We start from the raw sequence: 17,265 nt of genomic DNA on the forward strand, positions 1-17,265 counted from the left end.
CAATTTTGGGAGTAAAATATATCAAACTGCTTTGGTTTTTGTTCAAGTCAAATGTTTGACAGTGACAAACTGATAATGATCTGTACTGTATGATTCTTTATGTGATTCTTTATGTGATCTGAAATACAAATTGTAAACAACCCTAAATTTTGTATTATAATTAGAGCAGCAGGCAGTAGGTCAGAAAAAGAAGATGGATATACACAACTGAGTACAGAGAGCTGTAGGGCTAAATTAATAAGCATAAAGCTGCAGGAACAAGCTCCTTTTGGAGACGGAAAAAAAATAAAAACAGAAACAGTTATGGTTTTGTGAGCAGCAAGCACTTACTATGTTTTATTCTAGCAGGGCTCACTGACATTCAAAATCCCCAAATTGCAAATGTCTTCTTAGTGTATTTAAGCTAATCTATTGTTAGATTAAGGGGATGGTTTTTGTTTAATGGATTATAACCAGGAAGCATGATAATATTTGCACAGAAAAAAACTCTTTATAAATGTTTTATTACACAGGTATATTCATCAGTCTGTATATAAAGGAAAAATGTATTCCAAAACCATATATGATAATCTTTTACATAATTCCATTGCATACATCATAACAAAGATCTTAAACAAGACTGACCCATCCAAGGTAATAATAATAATAATAATAATAATAATAATAATAATAATAATAATAATAATAATAATAATAATAATAAATTTATATAATACTATTATATATTACATGTATGCATTTCTACAGTTATCTATCTATCTATCTATCTATCTATCTATCTATCTATCTATCTATCTATCTATCTATCTATCTATCTATCTACTTCTTACACATGTCTTTAACATAGTTATACAAGTACAAATGAAAAAATATATTTTAAAATTATGTTTATTACAGAAAATTGTTTGCAAACCAAGTCATCTACTATTCACAGGAAATATTTTACTTTATTTGTTTTCTAAAAACATTAATTATGATATTATCATTTATTATAGTAAAATGCAATTCCACAATTAATTCTACAATACATTCCAACCTGGTTTGCAGTACCTGTGATGATTTACTTTATTATCTACAGTTTCTTTATAAAAATATTTACTGTTGCAAACCTTGCAAATCTGTGGCAAGTTGGGCGTAAAGTCAAGGACCATTAAGTACACCCACTTGATCAAATGTAGTCAAGCCCTCATTGTAAACACCAGTCATGTCAAAAGATTCTAGATGCACAAATTAGAGTGTAATATAGCAAGAGAACCTCAAGAGACTGAACTAGCAGGCAAAGAAATCTAAGAAGTAAGTAAATAATAATATGACGTTTCTATTGAGATATTTTGTTTAAGACGAGAAACATATGAGAAAAAATATTAATTGACAAATTATTTGAATATTCTGGTTGTTTATAATATGTTTATATTTATGAAAAAACAAAAACAAAACAAAACAATTCTACAGAGCCATTCCTTTGACTTCTTTTTTACTTAAGACTTTTTCATACATTTCTATTATATATTCTTATTCTTTTTGTAAGGGAGATGTGCAAAGTGAGAATTTTATTGTATGGTCTATTGTGTTTTCACAGTGCACATGACAATTAAAATTAATCAAAAACTGAAATCTTTTACTCCAAGAAATATTCAGACTTCTGTTGATAGGTGCATCTTGTTTGTTTTTTGTTATCCCTGAACTCAAACCTCTGAAGTTAAGAATTTGAATTGATTGGACAGACACTCAGTGTGGATCCTGTTAGACAAACAAACATCTCTGTAGCACTTTATAAATCAGGCCTTAATGGCAAAGACAGAGTTAAGGACTCATAAACAACATGCGAAAATAGATTATTCCTGTGGTGAAACCGGTGGTAATGGTAATATCATGAGATTGGGGTGCTCAGTGGCAGAGAAAGGTACTGGTGACAATAAAACTTCTTTGGATGAAACTTCCTCTAGAGCCTTTTAGAGCGAGTCACAAAAACAGTGAAGTAGTTTTGGGAAAAGTCTATGAATGTTTTTTTTTTTTTATCAGAGAAGCTAAAGCCAAGCTAAAGCCTAGCACATCATCCGTTTCTGTGGAAAGACCAGATGATGGCATTTCACAGAAGCATCCAATTTGATGATATTGAAGGATCTGTCATGAAAAATGGATAAAATGATCGAAACAAAGTGAACAAAGCTTGAAGATATTTATTGGGGCTTCAACAAACCAAAAAAGGGGTCTGAGTATTTTGGGGAATAAGAGATTTTTGGTTCTTATTCATTCATCAAATCTGCAGCACAATAAAGTGTGCAACAATGAAAGGGGTCTAAATACTTTCTGAATCAGTATAGTACAGTTTTGAATGTTATTTATTTAAATTTAAATGGAACGATATAAGACTTCTAGTGCGAAGCTTCCATTTTGCATTGTTAGAATCTTAAAATTATTTAGAGAATCTTCAGAAATTTGTAAATTATTCTATAATAATTTCTAAATTTATTGTAATGTTCTACTGTTGCTTTAATAACAGCATGCACTTTAATTAGCTTGTTTGTCACAAGGTTCTATAAAACCTGATGAACTCATGTTAGAGCAACCTAATTCTGTGACATAGAAGGGAAAAGACAGTTTTATTTTAATTTCAATATTGACAGCCATTTGTTTTTCATATTTGTTGATATTGATTAATGAGTGCTGTATTTAAAATTAAAATAAACCTGCCTATCTCATGTCTTCTGTCAATATTAGCACTGAAAAACTCTGTAATGCACACAGTACCTAAATAGCATTCTCTCTACTTTTGTATGAAGAAACTACAGAAGACACCACTAAGTGTTTATACACCCTTTAAGATATAGGCGAACAAATGAGACACTTCCTTCTGGTGATTAATGTCTAATCTAAATTTGTCATTTTGCTGTCATTTTGATTTGCTGTCATTTTGTAATACATAATTGAATCCCTGCAGGATAATAAATTTAAGTTCAAGTTTATTTGTATAGTGCTTTTTACAATAGACATTGTCTCAAAGCAGCTTTACAGAGCATAAACATAGAGCAGAAGGTAAACATAATTAATGATAAAGGAAATAACGAATAATAAAAGTAAAAGAATTGACAGAATAAAAAATTCTCAATGCTCTACTGGCAAAACAAATTATGTGCCCAAGTAAATCAAGTAAACCCAAGTAAATAAACTCCTTTCCTGGCCACACACTTCTCCTGTTACTGGTCACCTCATGGTTTTCCAGACCCACCAAATTATCCCATGTGTAAAATATCCATATCTGCTTATTCCTGTGGAGCAGATACAAAAGAGTGAACGTACAATCAGTATTCCCAAAGTTTTTCAGTCCACTGTAACACTCACCAGGATAAAGCAGTTACTAAAGATAAATGAACAAATGAACAAAAATAAATATGAACTATTATAATGAATTAATTAAAGAATTCAAATATAATAAAAGCTAATTATAATAGACACTGCTGCCAAAGCAGGTGAGAAAAAAACTACTGATTTTAAATGCAAAAATTATAAAAGTTTAAGACAAAGATTATTTTTATTATGTGGTCTAATGTGGTCTTAAGTGGTCTTATGTGGACTCTGGGCTCTCCATAGAGTTAGGGTGGAAGCTAGCATAGGAGTCCAGCATATAAGCTGCTTGTCTGGCCAAGACAGTAGAGGATTGTGGCATTATATTCATTTTAGGCCTAGAAGGCCTTGATGAAGCGGGGTAACTAGCTAGTGGTTGTGTACCTGATGGAAGGCACTGACTTCATGTTGAAACATGCTAATTGTACTTCTCAAAAAATCATAATGTCTTTGTTTAGATTTTTTCTCCTTTGCAGGCAAAAACCCAAATCACCTAAATGAAAAAAAATGGTGAAATAAAGACCACATGTTTGACATTTAAACAATAATATAATTTCATTATGGTTAATAACCAATTGTTCAGGAAAGGTTTGTCTCGTTTTACTGCCCTCAAGTGGTATCATGTTGACAGGATTCAACAAAACAGGAAGTCTGTGGTTGCTAATATTAGTTATAATATTGGTTAACACTTAACCATTTGTTTGTTTGTTTGTTTGTTTGTTTATGCATGAGAAATAATTTTTGTATTACTCTAAGCTGGCTACTCACAGGCTGGACATGCCAGCGATAGACATCTTATTATACAGATAAGCCCTATATAGATGTGGTACAGCCCTCACCAGCAGAATTTTACAATGACAAAGCAATATAGTAGCATATATACTACTGTAATTAATGGTGAATTTGAACACGGTTAGAAGTCATGTGACAGACTGTAGTGTTGTGTAAGACTTGGGGTAAGGGTCTTCATAGTGACAGATGTATGCTTATTTCTATTTCTATTTAATTCTTTTGTATTAAATTTATTCTATTTGTGTAGCACAAACTGCATGACTAAAACAAAATATGGCTTTTATACTAGTTATATTCAAACAGTCCTATGGTTTTTCTTTTCATTTTTGAGAGCTTCTTTATGTGCTCATTGATACAAAAGAAAAGTCTCTAGGTCCTCCTTCTCACCTTCTAAATATTTGATTGGTGACTGGATAGTGTTTAATCCCATTTGTCTTCTGTTAAAAAAAATGAAAGATTAAATATAAAATAAAAGATTGAAGCCAAGGCAGCTTTACAAATATTAATTTTTATTGTGCATATTAGTATTTTAAAGTTAGGCATGAGCAGAAACAGGAGACAGGTTATACAAATTAGGAACTGCAGTAAAGTGTCCTCTGTGTGTCCTCACTGGCAGACTAGTGAAATGGAAGGGCAGCAGAAGACCATGAAGTGCTCATGGAAATTCGTGCTCCTGCTGGTATGCATCTGCCTGGCAGTGCAGTACATAGCTATTCACTCCATCCACAATTTCCTCCCAGGACCATATCTGGACTCCAACCTATGCCAGCAATGCTCTCGTAAGTCATGGCACTTTCAGCACTATAGTTATGCTAAAGTAATTTTCTATGTTTGACATGCAGATTATGATATGTCTAGAGTCGTGCATTAGAGATCACAGTTGTTTGAGAATTTGTGTGCTGGTCGGATCGTGCACAGATTAATGTTCTTGAAAGCTGTTTGGTTTTTCAATGGGTGGGAGGTATAGTCAATGACTTATTCATTCATCTTCAATCACCACTTTTGTTCTGATCAGGGTCATCAAATAACTTAAACACTGAGCTACCACTGCTGTTAGCTTAGGATTGAACCCAGGGACCCTGGATGTGTGAGGAAACAAACACATTTATCTCATAAAATATATACAGTAGTCTGCTCTCAAAGTACTTCCACACACCTTGGAGCCTTATTTTTCAATCTGTGATCAGTTGACTCCGACTCTGCTAATTTTCAAAGTCATTTGTTTAGAACTTATTCAAAATGCTTCTTGACAATGCAGTTTTTAACATCGTGCCACATTTCTCACTGTTAATGTCTTTAGTTGAGATTAGATACAGTCATTCAACTTTAGGCACTCAAGCTTTAGATGTGATGTGTTGAATAAATAAAGGAACTGTGTATTTTGTTGCTGAGCTCTGTTTTGACCATAAGCTCACAAAATCTAAATATCTGCTCTTTTTATTCTCAGGTCACAGCTTGGAATCCTCCTACAACAACTCTGTATCCAGTAAGAATACCATTGTCCCTGCTCGAAAGCACATTCTTCTTTTTTCACAAACCCGCAGTGGCTCCTCCTTTACTGGTCAGCTGTTTAACCAAAACCCAGATATCTTTTACATGTATGAGCCACTTTACCATACCCAGCAAGCCATCTGCAACTACAGCGAGTGTCTCTGGAAGCCCATGGATAGAATTGTGGAGGTGGTCAATAGGGACCTCCTCTTCAACCTGTATACCTGTGACCTTCATTTCCTGGAGGGCTACATCAAGCCAGAACCTAAATATCACCTGACAGCTTCACTCTTCCGTCAGAGTGCCAGTCATGCTCTCTGCTCACCACCTGTCTGCCAAAATCGTAACATGGAGGTTATGAAAGTGCAGCCAAATGAGAGCTGGTGTTACAGAAATTGTAGAGTCTTAAACTTCACCTTAGCTTCCATGGCTTGCCAGTTAAGACGCCATGTGTCCATCAAGACAGTGCGGATCCCTCAGATCAGTCAGCTTCGCCTCCTCACTGAAGACCCACGATTAGACCTGAGGATTGTTCACCTAGTTAGAGACCCCAGAGCAATCTTGGCATCACGTATAACTGCATTCCCTAGTAAGTATACTGCCTGGAAGATCTGGAATGCCACAGACAAACAGCCAGCTTCTGTGGACTTAACACAGATCACAAAAACATGCCAAGACATGGAGGACTCTGTGAATATTGGTCTGGAGAAGCCAGCCTGGCTGCATGGACGGTATTTACTAGTACGCTATGAGGATTTAGCGCTTAATCCTGAAGCCAAGGCCAAGGAGATTTACAGATTCCTGGACCTGGATATAAGCAATAAAGTCCTTGAATGGATATCTCAAAACACCAATGACACTTCTAAAATTAAGTCAGTGTACTCCACCAAAAGAGACTCCAAATACGCATCAGAACGCTGGAGACTTAACCTAGGCTTTGACATTGTTAAGACAGTGCAGAAATTGTGTAACAATACTTTGAACTTATTGGGCTACAAAATAGTACAGTCTCAGGTGGAACTGAGAAACATGAGCAATAGTTTGGTGGAACCAGAAACATTTAATTAGATAGTGAAGAAAAAAATGTGAAGGCAAAGGTCCCAACAATCATGTTGAACATACATACTGATTTAACCTCGATAATCTGATTTAAAATGATCTAAGCCTTAAACTATGTGTGAATGTGTGAGTGGTAAGTCTGGGGTCGTCTTGCCTTTTAACATCACTGTTATAAAATCGACAAACTATTAACTGTGCTTTTCAAACTGACCATGAAGGTGAACACAGACTCAAAATATTAACAGTATAAGGGGGAACTCAAAACATGGCAAGTAAACACTCAGAAAACAACTATGGTTAGCAAAAATACATGCTATCAAATAGTTGCAAAACACAAGTGATTAATGAGAAATCAAAAAAAGAAGTGATCATAATGGTCATGGTCATAAAAATGTGATAAAATGTAAGTCACTCCGGATAAGGCTGTCTGCTTAATGCTGGAAATGTCAATGTAAATGTCATGGAAATATGGAAAACACAACAGAAAAGGAGATTCAAAAAAAGGAGATTCTGGCAGGGAAAAGATTGGTGTAGTCATGACAGGTACAGTAGGTGAATTGTCCATCTCTTAGTTAGCCACTCTCTGTGTAGACGAGGTGTTCACATCACATCTGTGGTGTAACAGTTAATCAGATCTGACCTGAGGGTCAAATAGCGACAGTCCAATCCAAATAGTAATGAGAAGCATGTACATAGAATAAAAATAATGCACTGTAGGTTCACCTTTAAGGCAGAAACTATATATGCAAGAGCAGTTACAGTATCACCAATGCAGTTCAGACATTTTGGAAACCCAACACTAGAAGCCTTAGAGCTACAATATGTGGACTTACCTTGGACGTGAATGCTGGCTGTGATAACTGGGTGTGAAGGAATGTGTGAATGTGTGTGTAAATAATGGCTTGCAATGTATTGGTGTCCAATCCTGGGTGAATTCTGTACCTGAATTTTCTATTTACATACATTCCTAACTACTAACCAACCTACCTATCTGTGGCATATTTGCACAATCTGTCTTTGCAAAATAAAATTATCAGATTTTCTTGCTTATCTATTATATTATTACTGTCTAAGACGTTCATTAGTAGCTCTGTATTATGTTTTTAATATGTAGTTTATCTTTTCTATGTTTGCATTTGCTTTTCTATCATTGCGGTATGTTTCCTCTGAAAATAAAACCATAATTACAATAACGAAAATTTCAGTTGCCCAACTTAGATGCTCATTTGGCTAAAACTGTTCTCATTAATTAAATGTGTAATTATACTCTAATGAGTATTTATCCTTAAATGGAGGCTTTTTATAGACCCTCATGGGAACGTGGCCAAGCATAAGGTTCATAGATAATGGGTATACATTAAGCAATACCTGTACAATTGCATATACTGTAGATATAATGAATGTATCCAGAATATTATATTAAAAGTGGTGTCAGTTGATTTTAAGTCACAGAAATGAAGAATCATATGTTGTTCTTTTTTCTTTTTTTAATTATTAACAATTACACAATTTGACATCGTCAAGCTATTATCCCATGCTGAAAATGATTCGAAGTTCAATTCAAAGCCAAAATGAACACAAAGATTACTGAAAGCTAACCATAATGTGTCCTTTATTAAAAATATATGCTTTTAAGTTCTTGTCACTGCTATTTACCCATTGATATAGAAAGAAATATCCATGTGCAATTCAAACACACAGCTACACTATAAAATGTCTTTAATAATAATAATAATAATAATAATGTATTAAAATAATAACATAATATAATATATATAATATAATAATAAAATTATATAATTAATAATTAATAATAAGCCCTTTTTGAAAAAAAAAAAGTATTCTCTAGCAGTGTGAATCTGTTTTGCATCCGTTCTCACTCCCATAATGTGACAGATGGACATTAAAATGAATAAATGGATATTCCAAAATAAGTCACTTATATACGTAATTTTTTTTTAGCATATAACTCAGATTTTTTGTTACCAGGTTTTATGGTAATCTATCACTTCTCCAGTGCTTGTCAGATACGAACTATAAAGATACAAGAAGCTAAATGATTGATTCTGGCATGTTTTATGAACCGAAATACCGAAACATTTCCGTTCTTATTGTTCACTAAGTGAACTTCACTTGAACATGAAAACATTTCTTGAACATTTCCTTTGTGGTTCTTGCTTGCACTTAGCTTCAGAAATACTCTAGTAGCCTCCCCCACGATAGCTGCCAATTTTTATAGGCCAGAATAATCTGATAGCATAAACATCATCAGCACCGTGTGTTGTGATCAACTTCCTTCGGGAAAGTTTGTTTCTCTAGATTGCATCACTGGACCAAGAAAAACAGAGAAAAGCCACAAGGCAAACATGGGTGACTGATATGAACATCACAGTGCTGTACTGTGGCAAGGCACTGAAGGATAATCTAACTGTAGCTCCAATAACTGCCATAACAAGAGATACTGTACATTTGGATATGGGAAGTTTGTTAGAAAAGTTAGTTAGTATAAACATATTATTATTTAAATAAATGTTTGCACTTGATGGTAAATTCTTTTATTTTTTGCCCTTACATTTTCATTTATTTTACAGGAATCAGGAATGCTTGAGGTATAATGCAGTCAATGCATTTAGTGAAGTGTTTTCTTGTCAATACTAAACATATCTTTGATTTCAGTGCCTTGTTTAAAGGTGTAGTTATATAAAAATGAGACATGATTACAAATAAGAATGACATCAATGTCATTCAGAAACACTGATCTTCTTTAGTTAAGCCATTGCTTTTTTTATTTGGATGCATGCCTTGGACTTACTTAGCAGATACACAATGATCGCTTTTTGGTTTTTATGGAAACACCTTGTTTGTGGTGATTTAACAACTAAGGTTTTCCCAGCAGAACATTGTCCTGAACATCACACTGTGCCATTATAACGAGATGATCAATGCTATACACTTCGCCGGTTAATAGATTTAATGTTATGGCTGATCAGTAAGTATCTTAGGAAACCCACATGAACTTCATATTGCACTTTGTTTTTACCAAAAAATCAAAACTTATTATTTTATAAATACACATACAACAAACAGGGAAGAAAGTGCTAGTCTTTCATGATTAAGTAGGTCTTCAATCGTCATTTGAAAGTAGCCAGTGACTCAGCTGTACGGACCTTTAATGGATGTTCATTCTACCACCTTGGAGCCAGAACAGAAAAAAGTCTTGTACTGTAGTATACTTACCTCTAACCCGGAGAGCTGGTGGGACCAGTGGAGCAGTGCTGGTAGAGGGTGCGAGGTGCATTGCGAGGAGTGATGATAGCTTTGTCAACCCAAGGTTGCAAGCTGTGACTAAAGCAGAGATCAGATCATTGTGCAGAGATATTGCAAGATCATGACCTGGGTATGAATCACTTGGGATGGTCAGCAGTTCAGTTTTGCTAGGATTGATCTTCAACTGATATTGCTGACAGACATGCTGAGATCTGAAAAGAAGCAGTGGTATCTGGGGGTGGGAAAGAAAAGATACATTGTGAGGAAATAACTTCAACAAGAGAGTGGAGAACAAGAAGAAAAGAAGGTCACTCCCCTCCATGTTACCTCCAGGTAGAAAGCAAACCATACCCATGCAGATCCACAAATCCCAAGACTCCTGAGGGTGGACAAGAGAAACTTGTGGGTGACCGTATCAAACACTACTGAAAGGTCGAGGAGGACAATAACAGCTTGGCTGATCTAGCAGCATGTAGTTTCTCAAAGACATCAAAAAGGGCTGTCTGTCGAATGTGCAGCTTTAAGGCCAGACTGGATCTTGAAGGTTGTTCTGTGAGAGATAGACAGACAGTTGATTATACACAATGCGTTTAAGAATTTTTGAAAGAAAAGAGAGTGAGTCCAAAAAAGTCAGGAGAAAAGTAGATTGAAGCTCTTCAGAGGGGAGGTTGAAATCACCAAGTATTGTTAGAAGGGAAAGCACTGAGCAGTGTGTCCATTTCTTCCAGGAAGTCTCCTAGGGGACCAGGAGGGCGGTAGATAATGATGAGAAGGTTGATTGGAGAGGTAACTGAAATGACATAAAATTCAAAAGAGATGTTTAAATGAGACGAGGAGACCATGTGGTGCGGTAGAATATATCAACCAGTACTAGACAATTATTTACAATGCGCTAGAGGGATACTTACAAACCGCTTTAATTTAAATGAGTAAACCCTGCCCACAATTCACACCTTAAGGGAGACTAAAACTACTCCTGATAAATCAGCTGAGAGAACTACTAAGCAAAGGCCAACATTAGAAGATAAACAATGGTATAAAATATAACAAAATTCAAATCACACTACTCTAGAACAAAGTCAAAATCCTACCTTAGCAGAAGACAATATATTCAAATAAAAAGAGTTAAAGATAACTATTCCTGCACATACAGTCAATACCTCCAGTGTCCTAGAACCTCTAAAGTCATGAGTGAGCTTCTCAGAAACTATCAGATCCTTGAGTATCAGATCCTTGAGAAATGAGTTTTTGAAGGAAGTGACAGACCTGGAAGGACCTTGAAACTCATACCTTGAAATGACTGTTGAGGAGCTAAAACATTCATTCAGTAAGGTACAACCAAGTGTGGTTGCCACAATTTCCATCAATTTATTGAGAGTCAAAACACAATGCAATGTTGAATCCTATTACTTTATTTAATTCACATTATATATTCAAGCGCAGACTTACATATTTGTGTGTAAAATGTATACACTTACATTGATAAAATCTAAAAAGAAACAAAGAAACAAAAGAAAAAGAAAAAAATTGCTTATTAAAGAGAGGACCTACATTGACTGAGCATCTTGCATTCTTTGGTTGTAGGAAAATAAAGATTTAGAGCACATCTTTGAGAAAATACTGTTCATTTATAAATTGTCATCATATAAAAATGTACTGCGGTATTAGCCTGGGAAAATCTCCTTATGAAATGGACAAGACAAATTTTGAAAGCCATTGGAAAGAAGGCTTTAAGATAAATAAAACATGTATAATCAAACATACTTTATTGGTTACATTCTTCACTGCAAGGCTAGAGTAGAAAAATGGCCCAGTCCTTATCATACGTTATAATCAAACCTAAACAGATATTACACTGAACAATATTACGGTGTTGCTTAGGAATGTTTGCTACCAGCATTCAGTTTTCACATGAAAAACTCCTTAGCTGTTGTTTTGGTACAGAGTAAACACATTTGTTTGTGACTAGAGGCTCAAGGCTTCTTTGCAAAGTACTGCAAGTGGAAAAGAGAGAGACTGATGAACAAGCTGTATGAAAGGACAGCAAGGCTCAGTCCGGACCCCAGAGGCTGTATCAGAGAGATGAAGCATTATTTTCAGCCCACCAGTCTCAGATTTTCTCCTGCAGTACACTGAGGGATACCCAAGTGATGCCTGTCTTAATTTTCTCTAAGTCTCTGCTACAAAGATATGCATGGTACCTAGTTTCTGGTCAAAGATACAAAACCTGGTCCAATGTGGCTTAGCAAAACATGACAATGTTATAGTGGTCCCTCATTAATACCCAAGTCTCCAAACTTTCACTAATACTTCAAAAATAAAAACTTTTTGCCCTTACTGGGATCACAACATTCTCACCTTGTCACGTTCCAAAACATACAACCTAGGACACAAAAATGGCCTCTTATGAGAAGCAGATGGATGCTCCTTAGTACACTGAAGTCGCTTATTCATAGATCAGATCTAGATATATCTGGTCCCAACAAAACGTTTTGCAGAATATCAAACCAACCGTCAACCCAATGAGGAGTCATATAATAAAGTCACAAATGACAGCATCTCTCCCAACAATTCAGCCATTTCAATCAGACTTGTCCTTCTTCTTGGCCCCTCCAATGGGAACTTTGTTAGCAACTGCTGAGCCAACTGCAGTTACTCCGCCAGCTACTGCTGTTACGCCCCCTCTCACCAATCCGACTCCCATGCCAGGAACAGCAGCAACAGAGGTGACCGCGGTCTTAGTGAGGTCCAAGCTCTTCCCTCCGAGCCAGGCCACCCCACCAACAGTGGCTCCAACAGCCCCCTTGGTAACACTAAAGAGACCTCCCGTCACTCTGGAAAACATACCTGGCTGAGCTTGTGGGTGGTCTTTATTCATATCTGTAGAATAGAAAACAAAAAAGTACTTAAGATCAGCAATAATTACCTATAAATTATAACGATTATATGATCAATCTAACAGCAAAGTACTATAGTCAATAATCTAGTGTAACTCAGAAAATAGTTCCATGTGGCTAAACTTTTTTCACCGTATATCTACTGCTTCCCAATCCATGTTATCTCTTCTGCTTGAGTCTGCAAGTGATGCTTTGGACATTTTAAATTGAAGAATTTTCAGAACCATCAATTATAAATATTGGTAACTGATGTTAATTGTATACTTGTCTGATTATAGCTAATATTTATTTTGACTTTAATAACCCCTTTGTTTATACTGACAGAAAGCCAGCATCAGCATATCTTTCAAGCAGAATTTTATAAATGTATGATGAGGGAAGCAGATACCACTACCAATATCGGATAGTCAAAAACACATATGCAGTCATATTTATTTGTTGACTGGTTTTAGGGAGGAAAAACAAGACAAGACAATGCTTAAATGCTTTGTGTTTCATGAGTGTTCCTTTCCCTCCCCCCCCAGGTCAAACCACCCCTAAATTAGAGCTCAGCAGCCCTGCTTTGGTTAGATCAGAGTTCATGCCAGAAAAGCCTACAACAAGGAAACCAGTGATATTTCATGACATAGCATTGTACATATGATTATTGAAGTTTTTTTTTCATTATTACAAAAGACACACTGCATCTTTAGATGATCATGTGACTAAAGAGCTATCTGATTTTTTTTTTAAGGAATCGGAGTATTTAAAAAAAGGCATATGCTCAAAAGAGAAATTCACCTGCAAATATGAATGAACATCATTTTTGTATTTAAATTTCAATAAAATCTGACAAATGCTGACATAGCTTTGGACAATTCTGGAACCGAATGCAAATTAACAGTGGCTGGAGAATAGCACTGAAACACCTAAAACAATTATTTAACAATATATAACAAGTATTTGATGCTCCAAGCCTCAAGAGGGGATGCAGAGGAGAAAAAGGAGTATGAGGTCATTTGTTAGATGGAGGACTAGATAGCACAAGAGCACCATCATGTGAATTCACACTGGTACTACTTTTATGTATGTCAGAATCGATTAGATAATTCAAAAAAAAAAAAAAAAACACTCAAAGAAATTCACTACCTCCTGGAGGTTCATCCTTTAAGTATGCAGGCTCATCATGCTGTGGCTCATCTCTTTTGCTCATTGTGGCTCTGTGGAAGAAAAATGAGAAGGTGTACATGGTTTTTAAAAATACACTCATGAAAGGGACCAAAGAACTAACTAAGGCCTAGAGTGTATGGTGCTGCCAAGATCAACAAAGAACAAGGCTGACCAGTTTACAACTAGTCAGGACTGTGTTTACTTACATCTTTAAAGACAATGAATAATTTGGCATACTGCCAGAACTGTTCTGAACATACAGCCATTGACATTTTATAAAACAAAAAAACATGGTCTGTCCTCACTCACATACTATTTTAATGCCATTCAGTGTCATATTAGTGAGAATGTTGGAATCAATAGACCAGAATGTATTGCAGGTATAGGATACAGCTGCTTTGTGCTAAAGCAGAGGCCTGGATAGATATGGAGCTACAAGATGAAAAACACGATGCTGTTCGTGGCAGGATCAAACCGATCGGCTTTAGAATAGCTGAACAGTCTAAAGGACTAAAGCACTGCTGCATCAGTCACTGGTAGAGATTAAGCGAGACTAAATTCCTCCAGCAACACTTAGTGAAAACAGACCAACATGTAAATATAAGGCAAAAAAGTAAAGGAATAAATAAATTTTATACACCATTGAAAATCACAGAGATCACGTTTTAAAGATCAGTATGCAAATCACTCACGGATGAACTTTTACTCCTACTATAAAATATTCTAATCATTTTGTTAAAGGCCTTCAGTGTTTCCTGTGAGAGCTGAACATGAGCCTAAAAACAAGTCATCCACTGAGTGCAGTTACACGTAGGCATGAATGATTACAGCAGTGTGCCACCCTTTACTCCACCTTTACTCCATCACAAAGACTAAACATGACTTCAGAAAACAGTATTCATTAAAAACAAGTGCACATATTTCATTAGAAACCTGAAGAGGCTGACATCGTATGTTACATGAACAAAAGCTAAAATGCTAGAGATGTTAGAAAGGTTAGACATTTTAATTTGGCTGAAATCTTAACAAACTAAAAGGTTTTTAAGGACATCAGACATATAACAACCACCAGCAAAATATATACACTGATACATATGTGTGTGTGTGTGTGTGTATATAATATTATATACAGAGATATGTAAATATATACAAAATATATAGATATAAATCCCAAAATGTTAACTGAGAATTACTGGTATTATGACACACTAATGCTAGCTAGTTAACTCTACAGCTCGGTGTAAAAGTTCTATGTAAAACTTTCCTAAACTGTTAGCGACATGATGTTCTTACTTTTAGAGATTTTTAGCAGGAGCTGCTTTTCCTCTCCTTCCTCTGAACTTTCACTTCTGTCCGCTTCTTTCTTGTCGCCTTTTTAAAAGTCAATCAGGTCTGAAATAATCTTAAATTCACCGACTCTTTCTTTATTTCTTTCTTTCTTTCTGTCTGTCTGTCTCACGTACAACACACTCACACGTTGCGTGACGTGACGTGGCGCTCTACTTTGCTCTTTTTTTTACCACCTTGGACACATTAAACAGGAAGTGACGTTTACAGTCGCACTGACGTTTCACATGATTACCAAAAAACAAACAAACAAACACCAAAACAAACAAACAAACAAACAAAATTGCACTCGCATTTGTTCAAAACTCACAACAGTCGATACTTATTGGAGGACACGTCGTTAATTCGTGTCACAAACATAAGAACGTTCATAGAACATTCATAGAACATTTACACCGAGAGTATAATATATATATTTGTAAATATTATACATTTGTAAACCAAAAATTGATGTCTATTGATGTTGTTAGGATTCAAATATTTCACTTGCAGCAGAAAGACGTTTACAGGAAAAGTGTGTTGGAATTGAATGTGTTTTATTTGATATATATAAACATATAAATATGCATTCTTCCATGATAGCTTTCCAGTTAGGGATTAGGTTACAATCTGTATGGATTTTGTAGGTCTGTGTCAATGTGGAGTTCTTCTGAGTTGTCTGGTTTTCTCCTACCTCCCTCCCAAAAACATGGATATAGGTGGATTGCTTGGGTTAATTGCCTCTAGTTCTAAACTAAACGTGTGTGTGTGTGTGTGTGTGTGTGTGTGTGTGTGTGTGTGTGTGTGTGTGTGTGTGTGTGTGTGTGTGTGTGTGTGTGTGTGTGGTGTATCTTGCAATGGACTGGAATCCCATCCACAGTATTTTTTCCTTGTGCATAGTTCCTGCTACAAGCTCTGAATCCTTTATATTATCTCAGATATAACACTGTGTTCATTCCATTATTGCTGCACATGCAATAATGTTGAACATACAGTATTTACACTGGTCAGCTCTGTTTCTGTTTATTGTCTTTTGTGTATTGTCTTGTCTTTTGTCCTGCATTGTCTTGTCTGTCTTTGTCTTGTCCTGCACTGTCTTGTCTGTCTTGTTTGTCTTGTCCTGCACTGTTCGCACCATGTTTCACAGATGCACTTTATGTATCTAGGAATAACTTACTAAGTCTTTATAGCTCTGTCTTTGTTTAATGTAGCACCATGATCTTGAAGTAACATTGTCTCATTTCTCTGTGTACTGCAACAGCTATATATGGTTAAAATGACAATAAAAGCTTCTTCACTTGACTTGACTTGACTTCACAGTGATCCTGAACAGTATACAGTACAGTGGTTAGTGAGTATAAATAAATGGATGTATAGAGAAAGACCTTTAAAAAAAAAACCTTCTAATCTAAAAATCTAACGTATTTCCACACTATGCAGTAAAGTAGCCCAGGTGATTTTTTTAATAAGCTTTAAATGCCCAGTTTTGATGAGTTTGTATCCTCAATAGCCTCCGTTTTCTTGTTCTTGGCTGACAGGAGTGGAACCTGATGTGTCCTTCTGTTGTTGTAGCCAGTCCACTTCAAGAATTAATGTTTTAAGCATGCAGAGAATTTCATGCATGCTGAGATTTTTCAACTCATTTCCACTCACCCTGGTTGTAAACAATGATTATTTCAGTTATTAATTACTTTATAGCAAATTGAGCTGTGTGATTATTTGCAGTGTTCTTCTGCCACTTGATAATAAAGTGGACAGTGAGTGTGTATGTGTGTATTGTGTTTGAGTGTGCTTGAAGCATTCAAAATGACTAAGATTCATAGTGCCAGAGTGGACAAAAACAGTAAAACAAACATTTTTCTTTTGTCTTTGGATATTTCTAGAATTGCACATACAAACAACAGACATAAAAGCATACAACATTTTTCAGCTTGCATCA

The 17,265-nt window shown here is 35.5% G+C and overlaps 2 protein-coding genes across 3 annotated transcripts; one reads left to right on the forward strand and one right to left on the reverse strand.

Annotated features, from left to right (window-relative positions):
- The first annotated feature begins 1,209 nt into the window (after positions 1 to 1,209).
- On the forward strand, positions 1,210 to 7,098 carry si:ch73-62b13.1 (Carbohydrate sulfotransferase 1-like). Of its 2 annotated transcripts, XM_047822610.1 has the most exons (3): positions 1,210 to 1,293; positions 4,754 to 4,916; positions 5,585 to 7,098. In XM_047822610.1, the coding sequence occupies exons 2-3, from the start codon at positions 4,763 to 4,765 to the stop codon at positions 6,694 to 6,696; spliced, it is 1,266 nt and encodes a 421-aa protein (XP_047678566.1). In that variant the 5' UTR covers positions 1,210 to 1,293; positions 4,754 to 4,762; the 3' UTR covers positions 6,697 to 7,098. The 2 variants fall into 2 exon arrangements, with proteins under 2 accessions (XP_047678566.1, XP_047678565.1); XM_047822609.1 differs by lacking the exon at positions 1,210 to 1,293 and having other exon boundaries at positions 4,679 to 4,916.
- A 4,247-nt stretch (positions 7,099 to 11,345) lies between these two features.
- On the reverse strand, positions 11,346 to 15,531 carry tmem263 (transmembrane protein 263). Its single transcript, XM_027161975.2, has 3 exons — positions 15,294 to 15,531; positions 13,980 to 14,050; positions 11,346 to 12,834 (listed from the first exon to the last, which is right to left on the reverse strand). The coding sequence occupies exons 2-3, from the start codon at positions 14,041 to 14,043 to the stop codon at positions 12,536 to 12,538; spliced, it is 363 nt and encodes a 120-aa protein (XP_027017776.1). The 5' UTR covers positions 14,044 to 14,050; positions 15,294 to 15,531; the 3' UTR covers positions 11,346 to 12,535.
- Positions 15,532 to 17,265: the final 1,734 nt, after the last annotated feature.

This window comes from Tachysurus fulvidraco, chromosome 13 (genome assembly GCF_022655615.1).
Source record: "Tachysurus fulvidraco isolate hzauxx_2018 chromosome 13, HZAU_PFXX_2.0, whole genome shotgun sequence".
NCBI classification, from domain to species: Eukaryota; Metazoa; Chordata; class Actinopteri; order Siluriformes; family Bagridae; genus Tachysurus; species Tachysurus fulvidraco.

What these genes read in the sequence shown, in the direction of transcription:
- tmem263 (XM_027161975.2), bottom strand. Translation starts at nt 14,043, where the DNA reads ATGAGCAAAAGAGATGAGCCACAGCATGATGAGCCTGCATACTTAAAG. An exon ending in AAAGGATGAACCTCCAGGAG is followed by an intron (nt 12,835 to 13,979) that starts GTAGTGAATTTC and finishes TCTATTCTACAG; the next exon opens with ATATGAATAAAGACCACCCA.
- si:ch73-62b13.1 (XM_047822609.1), top strand. Translation starts at nt 4,679, where the DNA reads ATGAGCAGAAACAGGAGACAGGTTATACAAATTAGGAACTGCAGTAAA. An exon ending in CCTATGCCAGCAATGCTCTC is followed by an intron (nt 4,917 to 5,584) that starts GTAAGTCATGGC and finishes TTTTATTCTCAG; the next exon opens with GTCACAGCTTGGAATCCTCC.